Raw genomic sequence first — 14106 nt, forward strand, 5'->3', positions numbered from 1 at the left:
CCTTAAATGGGATTAATTTATCAAGGGAGTAACAAAAAGTTAGATAAAAGCAGGGCCCGAATCGCGGCAAACGGTAACGAACGAAATTCAAATATTTTTTTGTTTTCGGATCGTTGTACTCGCTATCGAATACGCTCTTTCGAAATTTGAAATTTCCTCATTCGATAACGTGTTCTCGTTTGTACGAAGGAATCGAAATCTCACTCGTTAGCTATTTGAGAAACGTTAAAGTACAAATTAAAAAAAAAAGTTTTCAATATATCAGTTAAAAATAATCGGAGGTAAAATGTAAGTTATTTTTCTTTTATAGAGTTTATTTAACATGTATTATAATTATAACTAATGATTTAAGGACAAATGTAAGCAAATTGAGTAATTTTATGCTACAGCATCAGATCTTCTTCTTCTTCTTCTTCTTTACTGGCGTAGACACCGCTTACGCGATAATAGTCGAGTTAACAACAGCGCGCCAATTGTTTCTTAGCAAATAATATTTTGCCCAATTGTAGGCAAGGCAAAGTTGCATTAAGGGGTTAGGGATAGTCAGAGGCATGAAAAAATGAGAATTTGCAGTTATTTTTTTTGCTATTAAATCATGTTATTTAACAAAAGTAGTAATATGGCATTATAATATAATGTGTTGACTTGAAGTCACGAAAATTTCAAAATAAAAACATTTAATTTTCAAAGTTATAGTTGTTGACCCAGTTCCAAAAAAATGTACTTGCAGTGACAACCATAAGTCCTTGGAGAGTCATCTAAAATCAATCGGACAAAAAAAATTAGTTTTATAAATAGATAATCCTGGGCCTGATCGAAGGATTTTATTTTTTTTTTTTCAAAAATTAACAAAATGGCGGCCTCGGAATTTTTTTTTCTAAATTTTTGGGAAAAAATTAACAGTTAATTGGTCTTAAAAAATCGAAATTTTTTAAAAACAAAAAATCCTTCGGTCAGGCCCGAGTTTATTATGTATTAAAGAAGCTGTATAAATTTCATTAAAATCTACTGAGCGGTTTTCGAGTTACAGTTGTCACCAGTTCAAAAAACATAGTTTTGAGAAAAACGCGTTTAAAGTTTGCCTTTTTGCTTTGAAGTGCCCGAGCTCTCTTTGTTATTTGTCGAATAACTCAAAAACTAATTATCGGATCAACGTGAAATTTTCAGAGAATATTTTTAGGATATTACACTTAACGAAAATGCAAAAAAAATAATATTTTGAAAATTCTAACTACCCCTAACCCCTAAATTAGCTATGGTATGCATTGACGCTATAACTTAACTCTGCCGGGCCACCGATGAAAGATGCTATTTTTTGAAGAAAAGTAAGATTCATGCAAGTAAATAATATTAATTAAATAAATAAAATAATAATAAAAAAATAGGGGTGCAGATTAAAACTCATGAGCTTGATATTTTAAAGAGAAAAGCTCAGAAATAAACACGAATATTTACGATATGTTAATTCCAAGTTCCTGTTTTTATTGAAAATATATTTATTAAAAGAAAATATGAATTCAAATTTTGGAACGTTTCTCTAATTTTATCAATACTGAGAATTTTCCACCGGCCCACTGGCTAACTGAAGCATTGGTGGTACTGCGGTGGATAAATGCCCATTTAATTTTATTTCCCATCCAATGAAAGTAAATGCGACTTTAGTCAGTCTAAACCGCCTCCTGAATCTGCAAATGATTTAAAATAATAAGAACTATACTAAGTTAAACGGTATAATTAAAATTTTTCATACGCTGCTTCAGGTAAAGCCATGGGATTACTTTTATCACGATTCCTAAACCTTATGGACATTTGGTGATGTTTTTCATCTGAATCAGATGAACTTGTATAAAAAAACACGTTAGGGTTCATTTTATTGAACGCAAAAACTAAATTTAGTAAATTTATATACACTTTATTATACACATTGTATAAACGTATATTGAATATTTACGTTCAATTCCAATTCAAATACTTTTTTATTTTGTTTTGTTTCGTATTTCAATGTATTCGAAAATCTCATTTAAAGCTACACCAGGGAAGTTACTTCATAAAATTTCTATTCGTTTCGTATCGAGTGTGCGAATCGTCGCACTTATGAAATTTCACTCGATGCGATTACTTGCTGGCTCACGACTGCCGCGATTCGGGCTCAGGTTTAAGCATAAAATTAGTATTTCTTAACAACCAGATTCAGTAGTGGAAACGTTAGAAAAGATCTTAACCATCTCCTTCAATTAATCCACACTATTAACTGCCATCAACAAGAGGAAGTTGTCTTCTTGGTGGAACGGTAACCTGAAAAACCTTGGAAATTAATTGAGAAAAGCCTTCAATCATAGTTATACGACTAAAATCTGGCAACCGTGTATGGATATCCATGGGAGAAGAATACAATAAAGACTGAATTGCCTTTCTCGATAGAAAAATGCAAAGAATAAGCTATACTGAATAAAATACTGTCTGAGGGTACGTTAATAACCGGTGTATAGATACAACCTGACATATTTGCAAATACCGACTTTGACCTAATAGTAAATAAAAACGCTATAAACTCCTTTGTCTTATTAAATAGTCCAAATTGGATTACCAGCATTCCAGAAACGAAAAGAACATGTTTTAATGGTAGAAAAGATATATAAGGCCAGATTCAAACTATCCTACAAAAAATAAGTAATTATTATAATATTACTTATATACTTACTATAATTATAATTATTGATTTTCTCTCACATGGCGACACATACGGCATGAAGTGATGGACCCTATCGATGCTTAGCATATGCAGATGAGATGAATTGGTGAGTTTGTAGAAAGAGCCCTACGATGGTTACACCTATGGGCTGTGGAAGTGATTGTTTTTTACGAATAAAATCAAAATACATGAATTTAATCTACCCTCACTCTTGGTACAAAAATTCCCCCACCTGAGGATTGAAATTGATAACAAAATTAATTGCATATGAAATGAAATAAAGCATATACAACCAGTCAAGAAAGTATCGGGAATTCTTTATTTCCCCCTCTCATCTTATAATGATGATGTTTACAGTAGCTGTTTATATCAATCGACCTCAGCTCTCGCGTTCAATTTGTTTTGTTTTTGATTTAATATTATATATGTATCTAGTTTTGCCAACAAAATGTAATACGGCTTTCACCCTTTCAATTTGCAGGAGTATAAAATGTTCGGTTACATTTGAACTTACCCATTCCTTACATGTTTAAAATAAAGTATAATTTATTATTATTATTTTCTAACACCTAAAAGTAATACCTTAGCTTTGACCCTTTCAATTTGCAGGAGTATAAAATGTTCGGTTACAACCAAACTTAGCCCTTCCTTACTTGTTTTACTATCAAATTATTACATAAACAAAAATACGAGGGCTGTCCGATAAATAACCGACCTAACCATGATGCATGCGACTTTTTCAATTTTTTTTTTTATTTTTCTACATAGTCTCCTTGTAACTCCATACACTTCTCCCAGCGATGCTCCCATCTCTGCAACCCTTCCAAATAGTACCTGGCGTCTTTGTCTGCAAAATACGAGTTCACGAAAGAGATTGCCTCCTCATTTGACGAAAATCTCTGGCCGCCGAGCGCAGTTTTAAGTTGAGGAAACAAAAAAAAAGTCGTATGGTGCTAGATCCAGTGAATAAAATGGATGGTCAAGCAGTTCGAACCGCAATTCGTGGATTTTCGCCATGGCGACTGTTGAGGTGTGAGATGGTGCGTTGTCTTGGTGGAACAAGACTTTCTTTTTTTGCAAATGTGGCCGATTTTTCGAAATTTCTTCCTTTAGCTTGTCCAATAATGATGCGTAGTATGCTCCTGTTATAGTTTTTCCTTTTTCAAGATAGTCGATAAAAATGATTCCAAAAAACACTCGCCATCACTTTCCCAGCCGAATACACAGCTTTAGGTTTTTTTGGGGCTGGTTCCCCCTTTTCAATCCACTGTTTAGATTGGATTTTTGTTTCGGGCGTATAATGATTGTTCACATGAGCTATGAGCGTTCTGCAGCATCCCACATCACATCATCACATCACCACATATCACCACACATCACATCATATCACGTCACAACACCTCATCACACAACAGCTCACAGCATACCCCAATACACACACACGCATCAAACACCGATCATTACTACAACACTGCAACACAACAACCATACGATCATCAACGAGACGACTCGTAATGTCAGCTAATTTCACCACCCAAACCATAAAAAGGGATTGATTCGACCGGGATTACCTTCTTACCGTTTTCATCCGTGAAACAAGGCAGTCGTTCGCGATATTCTTTTTTTAATTCGCACCGCAACAAACCGCAATTTAATTTTTCCTCCAACAAACCGCCAAGTGACCATCCATGACCGATGACCGATCCATATAGGATAAACTGAATAAATACAACGATAAATTTAACGAGTGTGAAAATTAAAAATCAGTGCATTTTATTTATTATCCAGCTCATAAGTATACTAAATATATTTATATACCAAGTAAGTATACTAGTAGTGGCACACGTTACTAAATGGTCCTTCGAGCCTCTCAGAAAGGCACCTAAGATAAAAAAAAAAAAAAAAAAAAAAAAACCAAACAACAAACGTAAATTAGAAAATGAAAAAATTAAAATTAAATACATAAAGAAAAAGTGCAAAAAAAAAAAAAAAAAACAAAAAGTGAAGAAAATTATGAAATATACATACATATGTACATATTAACAAATAACATAAAACGGGCGCGCGTATAACACCAAACAAAGGTCAATAACCTCAAAATACATAAACGGGCGCGGTTAATACAAATTACATAACTAACTAGAGAAACTATAACTAAAGTGAAGTGACAGTAGCAAACAATACTGGAAAGTGCTGAAAAAAAAAAATAAAATAAAATAAAATTACTACATATGTATGTACATATATGCTCAAAGTGCAGTGCAGTGCTAAACGAACAAGAAAAATACGTATGTACAATAGGGTGATTCAAAAAAAAAAAATTTTGTTGTTTTTTATTGGTACTCGGAAAAATGGGTTCCTAGACACCTCTAAGAAATCCTCTCCAAAAACCTATTCATAATAATTTTTTTTCATTGAGTTATAAAATTAATAAGAAATAAAAAATTTTACCAAAAATAATCAAAGTTCAACTGTTAATATCTTTTAAACGGTTGGGTTTACGAAAAAATCTTAAGATACCATATTTTAGAGCATTCAATTTCCTACAAAACCTAATTAACAAGATATTTTTTCAAGTAGTTGGAAGCGAGATATAAATTTTTCTATCTGATAATAAGAAAAAATAGAAAACCGTTAGGCGGAGGACCTTCCCGTTACAATTAAAAACTCATATTTGGAGAGGATTTCTTAGAGGTGTCTAGGAACCCATTTTTCCGAGTACCAATAAAAAAAAAACAAAAAATTTTTTTTTGAATCACCCTAATGTACATACATAACATATACTAAGTGACAAAAACCTTAAAACCTACGGAAGAAGAAACAAGGACAAGCAACGTGGGAACATACTACAAACCCAACAAAAAATATCCAAGAAGACAAAAGGAGAATAAGCAAGAGAAAGAACGCAGAGATCAATAAGTATTGCTACCCATAAACCCTTGACGGAAGAAAAAGTGAGTCCATTCCAATTTGATTTTTTATAAAATTATGTATGCGCATATGTATGCTTGATATACAGTTGAAGCTGTAATACGGCAATCAGCTATTTAGAAATAACCCAACTGTTCTATACGAAAAATCGGTTAGACAGTTCGGTATATACATATGTATGTATAGGTACCGAAATAAATAAAAAAAAAATTGCGGTACCTGCCTAACGCTTATTTTGTGTTTGCAAACACACTATAATTTTCAAAAATCAAAAAAAAAAAAAAAAAAAAAAATTTTTTCAAAGTCAAGTATTATTACTTGCATGTTCTGGTGATACCCCTTGTGCTAAAAAAGCAACAAGCAGGATCGCCTATAATAAATAAGCAAAGGCGAGCAAAAAAAGAACATGCAAATACATACATATGTACACAAATAAGTAAAGGTACTCGATCATGTAAGAGATACATACATACATATGGGCATATACATACATACAAAAATTTATGGGCAATCAAACTTTCCGCGCGAAATTTTATATGCCGTAATTAATATACATATATTCATGGACATATGGTACATACATAAATGAACTGTAAAAATTTTTTGAAAAACTGTTGTTACATAACTACCTGCCTTCAAGCTTACTTCGTGTCTCCAAACACACTACAAAAAAAAAATAAAATTTTTTCAAAGTCAAGTATCCTTACTTGCAAGTTCTGGTGATACCCCTTGTGCTAACAAAGCAGCAAGCAGGATCGCTTTAAAAATAAGCAAAGGCAGAAGAAAAAAAAAAAAAAATATAACAACAACATAACAGTGGATATTTGTGTATGTACATATGTGTACATATGTATATCGCGATCCAACTATTCTCGTTATCTCTCTCACGTTGTCTCTCTTCGTAATATAACGTACCAATAAAAAGGTTAAAAATACAAACATATCTACATACAAGTAATAATATATAAAATATATTTATTACTCCGGTCAGTGAACTTTAAAAGAAGAAAAAAGAAAAGCGGAACAAAACGGAACAAAACGGAATCGAAATCCATGTACAAGGAGGATATCCATAGCAACAATTAAAATTAACTAACATACATATTTATATATGCGCATTCTTATCGAGTGTTTATCGCAATTTCATTTTCGCGTGCTTTCTGAGCAAACGCAATTAACAAAACATTTACATACATACTCATATATTTAACATTAACATACATATATAATATTAATATATAAAAAATTGTATACTTGTGTTCCGTCATTTCGTTATATTGCATATACGTATTACATACATACATATGTACATATATGACAATTGTGCGAACTATAAGGGAAACAAGAGAACAGAAACATTAAGCATAACTATATGCATATAAGTTTACATACATACATACGTATATTTTTGCGTCATTTTTATTTTCCTTTTGCGTTCTTATCTCAAAGATAGACGTACTAAGGAATAATATACAAATTAATCGCGAGTATATCGCAGATACGTTTAAATAATACACGGTAAAAAAAAAAAAAAAAAAAAAATATATATATATTTAATAAAACAATTGCATACTAATACATACATATATAAAACAAAGGATTAATCGATTTATGCGGTGAATAAGCGTTCGCAAAGTCCTAAAATATATTTCATTTATCATAAAATTTATTATATTTACAAAATTTGGTTTTTTTTTTTTTTCAATACCAATTTTACAATTGTATTTCACACGAAATACTGACAAACATTTTTTACAACTCCAATTATACAATTCTATTTCTAACGAAATATTTACAAAAAATTTTGTATATAATTTCTCATAATACCAATTTTACAATTGTAGTATTTCAAGCCAAACATTTTAAGCTCAAAGCTTCCAATTCAATTTAATTAATGCAATCTGATAAATCTAAAGAGGTTAAACCAAGAACTCCTCAATTATTGGAAATTCCAAAAATGGCTGATGATGATAAATCACAAAGCACGCCTGCAGAAGCTACACGCTCGAAGCAGAGTATAAAACAAAAAAGATCAAAAGATCAGACAATATCTAGATTCATCACTGAAAGTGACAGTTTTATAAGATATTGTACCCGATTCCAAGCTTCCCCTATTACTGACATCACAGAATCAGTTTTAAATATAAAACTAGAAAGTGTGAACAATCTCTGGGCTCGCCTTCTGGCAGCGTACGATACAGTACTAGACACTGACGACGCAGAACTCCCAGAAAACGCAAAAGCTTCGGCGACAGCCAAATGTGATAACTGCCGCGATCAGTATGAGTTAACAAAGGGAATGATAAATGAACAAATAAGTTTAGTAAGGCCAAGTAGAGCCACTACTCCCCCTCCCAGAGTAGTTACAACACCAAAAGATGACCTAGATAAAGGCATGTATCTAAAGGTACCAGCTTGTGATACTGAAGTTTTCAATGGATGTTATGACCAGTGGCCGTCCTTCCGGGACATGTTCACTGCCGTTTATATAAACCATCCTAAACTTTCACAAGCACAAAAGTTATACCATCTAAGGTACAAAACAAAAGGGGAAGCAGGCAGTATCGTCAAGCGATTCGCTTTAAATGACGAAAATTTTAAGCTGGCTTGGGAAGCACTAGTCGAAAGATATGAAAATGGAAGGGTTATGATAGAAAACCCAATAAAAACATTATTACATCTACCAAAAATTCAAAAAGAAACCAGCCAGGAATTTCAAAATTTATACTCGACAGTGACTAATTGCATATCAGTGTTAAAAACACAAAATATCTCCACAGAATCGTGGGACCCCATCATAGTAACTATTTGTGCAGAAACACTCCCTGACGCTGCGTTACTACGATGGGAACAATCACTTGTGGAAAGAAAAAAAATGCCCACATGGGAGCAAATGAAAGCATTCCTCACTGCTCAATACGAGATAGCTGAGCGAATTGACAACAAAAATATAAATCTAAAAAGTCATCAAAATGACTCAAGTAAAAACTTGTTCAAACCTCAAGCCAGCAACAATATGCACTTACAATAGACACGTTAATAAAAGTCACACTTTCGTGTCAAACCAAACTAATAAATGGCAACCAGTATGTGAAATTTGTAAAGGAGGTCATAACATAAGATCTTGCGAGAGATTTAAAAAATTATCCGTATCTGACAGAAGCAATCTTGTCAGACAAAATAAACTTTGCATCAACTGTCTGTCGAATGCTCATACGACAAAAGACTGTGAAAGCAAATTTAATTGTGTGTACTGTCAACGAAGACATCACTCACTGCTTCATATTACGAACTTTCAAAATATGAAGCAAAATCAATTTCATAAAACCACCGGGTTAGTCACTACAACCAAAAGTGATAATCCCGAAATCTTAAATCCCGAAAAAAGGGAAGAACAACCATGTTGCTCTAAAGCAGCAAAAATTCAAGCGCTTCATTCAGAAAATGAAAGCAAAATACTTTTACCCACTGCGGTCATCACCATAGCACATAAGGGTGATTTATTCAAACTAAGAGCACTAATAGATCAAGGATCTCAAAGATCTTTTATATCATCAAAAGCTCAAAATCGGCTCAAATTGCCAATAAAACATTCAAATTTCCAAATTTCAGGAATGGGCGGAAGAATTATCCAAAATTCGAACAAAATATGCCCAATTACGATAGTATCTCCAAATGCGGATATTAGAATAGATGCGCAAGCCATCGTTCTACCGCAACTTACCAATTTGCTTCCAAGCTATGAAGTAAATAAAATACACTGGGAAAAATGCTCACATCTTAAATTAGCAGATCCCAATTGTCATACCCCATCACAAATCGACATATTATTAGGCAGTGACTTAATACCTCAAATAATTCTTGAAGGTATTGAGAAAATCTCCAATGAATTGTTAGCCCAAAATACAATCTTTGGGTGGATTATTAGTGGCCAAGTCCCTGAAAAAATCAATTCTTTCACCACACAAGTGGAAAATATCTCAAACGAGTTTTTAAGTAATCAACTCAAAAAATTCTGGGAAATAGAAGAATTACCCCAAATCACACAGCTTTCAGAAGAAGACCAGGCATGCGAAGCCTATTACAAATCCACAACAACAAGAAACGAACATGGTCGTTATGTTGTGCGATTACCTTTCAAACCAACTTTCCCTGAAACCATAGCTCTAGGCTACTCTAGAATATCAGCAGTCCAGCAATTTCTAAGCCTGGAAAAAAGCCTGATAAAGAAAAGTGAGCTTAAATCGGCATACGATAATGTGATGGACGAATATCTTGGCCTCAATCATATGGAAGAAGCTGTTCCATATGAAAAAGTATCTAAAGGTAGATATTTATCTTTTTATCTGCCACATCATGGGGTAATAAGACCTGATAAAATTACAACAAAAGTACGAGTGGTTTTCAATGCCTCAAAGTGTACGAGCTCAGGCAAATCACTCAATGATGTACTATACACAGGGCCAACATTACAACCTGATCTCATGTTGCTAATTCTAAATTGGCGCATGTTTAAATACGTTTTCAATGGGGATGTAGAGAAAATGTACAGACAAATTCTAGTACATGAAGATGACCAAGATTTCCAGCGTATAGTCTTCCGCAAATCAAGTAATAGTCCAATCAGCGACTTTAAACTTAAAACCGTCACCTTTGGCATCAATTGCGCACCCTATTTGGCGATCAGGACACTACATGAAGTGGCAAAAACAAATGCAACAAATTTGCCTTTAGCATCTTCTGTGTTGCAAACACAAACATACGTGGACGACATACTATCAGGTAGCCACAGTCTGTCCCTAGCGTGCGAATCACTATCTCAAGTGATCAAAGCACTAAATTCAGCGGGATTCCCCTTAAAGAAAATTACTTCAAATCACCCTGATATAATAAAAGACATTAAAAAAGAAGACTTATTAGATACAGACTTCCTTAAATTTGAAAAGGCTAGTACAACTAAAACTCTAGGAATTCAATGGAATGCGATAACAGATCAATTCTCATATACAATTGAGTCAATATCTGCAATGTCCGCCATTACAAAACGCCAAATACTTTCCTCGGTGGCAAAACTTTTCGACCCCGCAGGATGGCTTTCGCCAATTATGATTCAAGCAAAAATCCTCATTCAAGAATTGTGGCAAGATGGCACTGAATGGGATGAACAGGTAAAACCTTTACGTTTAGCGAAATGGGTTCAATTTGCTAACAATTTACATACTATCTCTGAAATTCGAATCCCTCGATGGGTAAATTTCACCCCTAACATTAACGCAGAATTGCACGGTTTCTGTGATGCCTCTGAAAAGGCCTATTGTGCAACAGTTTACGTGCGCACTCAGTACGATAATAAAATATCTTCACATCTCCTGGTAGCCAAAGCCAAAGTTGCACCTTTGAAGACACTCAGTCTGCCACGGCTTGAACTGAATGGTGCTCTTCTGTTAGCAAAATTAATTTCAATTATTCAAACCCATCTCAAATTAAATGATCATAAAATGTATCTTTGGTCAGATTCAGAGATAGTATTAGCATGGTTGGAAAAACCACCCTACACTTGGAAGACATATGTATCTAACAGAATATCCCAAATTTTAGACTTAGTTGGCTCAGCAAAATGGCAACATGTTGCAAGTGCAGATAACCCAGCGGATCTTGGGACAAGAGGTTGCAAGCCACTGCACCTCACCAGCACTACACTCTGGTGGAATGGTCCAGCCTGGCTAACAGAATCACAAGAATTCTGGCCAAGGTCTCCCGCTCGTAATATAATACCGCCGGAAAGTCGGAAAATTGAAAATTTTCATATCACTCCTGAAGAGGATGATATTCTCCACCGATTTTCATCATTTGCTAGAGCACTAAGAGTAGTCGCTTACATGCACAAATTCATTCAAAGACTTAAACTAAAAATGAAAGGAGCACCAAATGATCCTTGCGTAAAACTAACGCATTGCGACTTGCAACATGCCAAGGTCAGTCTAATACTATATACACAATCTCGCTATTTCAGCAGCGAGAAGTCAAAGTTGCTCGAAAAGCGACCTCTCGAAAAGGGAAGCTCACTTCTCGTCTTAAATCCATTCTTGGATTCTAAGGGATTAATAAGGGCAAATGGAAGATTGGCGAACTCCAGCCTTAGTTATAACGAACGACATCCCATCATTATTCCAGAGAAATCCCGTTTTACTTACCTATTTCTAGCATATCTGCACCATCTTACACTGCATGGTGAGCATCGATTAATGCAACAAATGGTCCGTCAAGAATTTTATATACCGCGACTAAAGCCACAAATAAAAAGGACGATTTTCATGTGTAAACCATGTACCATGTACAAACACAAAATGCGTACGCAGATCATGGCAGCTTTACCACCTGAGCGCTGCAACTATGCTCTACCCTTTACCATCACTGGGGTTGATTTTGCTGGACCTTTCCAGATAAAGGCCTCCATGTTAAGGTCTTCTTCATTTAGAAAAGGGTATGTGGCTGTCTTTGTATGTTTTACGACAAAGGCAGTACACCTCGAGCTTTGTTCAGATCTGACCACTGCGGCTTTTCTTGCAGCATTTGCACGCTTTGTCGGACGACGCGGATTTCCTTCAAAAATAATGAGCGATAATGGGAAAAACTTTGTCGGAGCCCAAAGAGCAACCGAGAAGGAGTTTATAAACTTCATGAAAGAAGTCTCCCCTGAAATAGTTAATAAATATGCACCCCAAGGGATCGATTGGCAATTTATACCTCCATGTTCTCCACACATGGGCGGACTTTGGGAATCAGCAGTAAAAAGCTTTAAGTCCCATTTAAAGAAAACGGCCGGTAATCATAAATTCAATTATGAGGAGTTTACGACACTACTCACTCGTATCGAAGCCGTATTAAATTCAAGACCTATATCATCACTCTCGCAAGATCCCTCCGATTTCACAGCTCTTACACCAGGTCATTTCCTCAGAGGAGCTCCTCTTCTCGCCATACCTGAGACAGAAGGAGACTCACTCAGTTTAATAAATCGATGGGAAAGAATCAAGATTCTCCATCACGAATTCAGCCACAGATGGAAGGAAGACTATCTCAAAGATCTCCATAAGAGATATCGCTGGAAAACGGCCCAGAAGGAAGCCAAGGCAGGAGAATGCGTAATCATACAGGACGAATGCCTTCCTCCAACAGAATGGCGACTAGGCCGCATTGAAAAGGTTCATCGAGGATCAGATGGTCACATAAGAGTAGTCGATGTGCGAACACAAACCGGCATATTAACTCGACCAGTCACCAAACTGTGTTTTCTTCCAAACGGCGAAGAACAACTTCAACCAAAACCGCAAAATAACACGCAAAAGTAATCGAAAAATAATAAAACAATTCCGCTAATTCGAAAATAACCCGCTTTATGATCCGTACAAAAAATAAATTCAACCAAGCGCGTTGAAAATCAATTTATTATACAAACATATACATGCATATGTATAGATATGTAGCTACAACAACTACATGCTAATATTATAAACAAAATCAATTTAATTACAATTCTATATTCCCATAGAAATGGACGTAGAGGAGATCCAAACCGCCTCCAACACCGTCAGGTCCGAAATCGCTATACCCAAAGCGTCGGCTGCACCAGTTGCCGCTCCAAGGACCAGGGTTATGCGACCACCGCCATCCGCCGAAGCAGTCCGGGAGATGAGAGAGGAGCAGCTATTGGAGCCTCAGGGGCCTCCAGGTTGCAGCTTGTGCCATCGCCCACACGCCCTGAAACGATGCTCCATTTTCAAGAGCATGAAGCCTGCTCAGCGGCAACAGGTTGCAAGAGCCCATGGGCATTGCATGACCTGCCTGGCAGATGACCACGCCACCATAGAGTGCTGGGCCGACGGCGCCTGTCAATATTGCCAGAGGCCCCATCACACTCTATTTCATCGTTTTCCCCGCCGAGCCAATCCGTCGGAAAGTAGCACCAACGCCCGTATCAGACCACGCAGCGATGCTACCCGGCGACGACGAAGCAGCCAAACAACCGCAACACGTAGACGGCCATCTCCGCCACGCCACGCTCATCGTCAGCAACAACGACGAACAGGGTTGAGCGCTGTACTAAACACATTGCAACAGCTGCAACGGCTCCTAGCCGATTAATTCGCCTAGGGGGGCCGGGATGTTCACATGAGCTATGAGCGTTCTGCAGCATCCCACATCACATCATCACATCACCACATATCACCACACATCACATCATATCACGTCACAACACCTCATCACACAACAGCTCACAGCATACCCCAATACACACACACGCATCAAACACCGATCATTACTACAACACTGCAACACAACAACCATACGATCATCAACGAGACGACTCGTAATGTCAGCTAATTTCACCACCCAAACCATAAAAAGGGATTGATTCGACCGGGATTACCTTCTTACCGTTTTCATCCGTGAAACAAGGCAGTCGTTCGCGATATTCTTTT

General features: G+C 35.9%; 2 protein-coding genes across 7 annotated transcripts in view; one reads left to right on the forward strand and one right to left on the reverse strand.

Moving 5' to 3' along the window:
* Positions 1–14106, reverse strand: part of LOC105222584 (acetylcholine receptor subunit alpha-like) — a 374463-nt gene that overhangs the window by 171238 nt on the left and 189119 nt on the right. The window lies entirely within an intron of this gene.
* Positions 12688–13828, forward strand: LOC125776736 (uncharacterized). The gene has a single exon (XM_049450286.1). It carries the CDS (start codon positions 13178–13180, stop codon positions 13766–13768), a length of 591 nt encoding a protein of 196 aa, XP_049306243.1. The 5' UTR covers positions 12688–13177; the 3' UTR covers positions 13769–13828.

Source organism: Bactrocera dorsalis, chromosome 2 (assembly GCF_023373825.1).
Source record: "Bactrocera dorsalis isolate Fly_Bdor chromosome 2, ASM2337382v1, whole genome shotgun sequence".
In the NCBI taxonomy this organism is placed as follows: Eukaryota; Metazoa; Arthropoda; class Insecta; order Diptera; family Tephritidae; genus Bactrocera; species Bactrocera dorsalis.

Coding starts and splice junctions, on each gene's coding strand:
- LOC125776736 (XM_049450286.1), top strand. CDS start 13,178: ATGGACGTAGAGGAGATCCAAACCGCCTCCAACACCGTCAGGTCCGAA.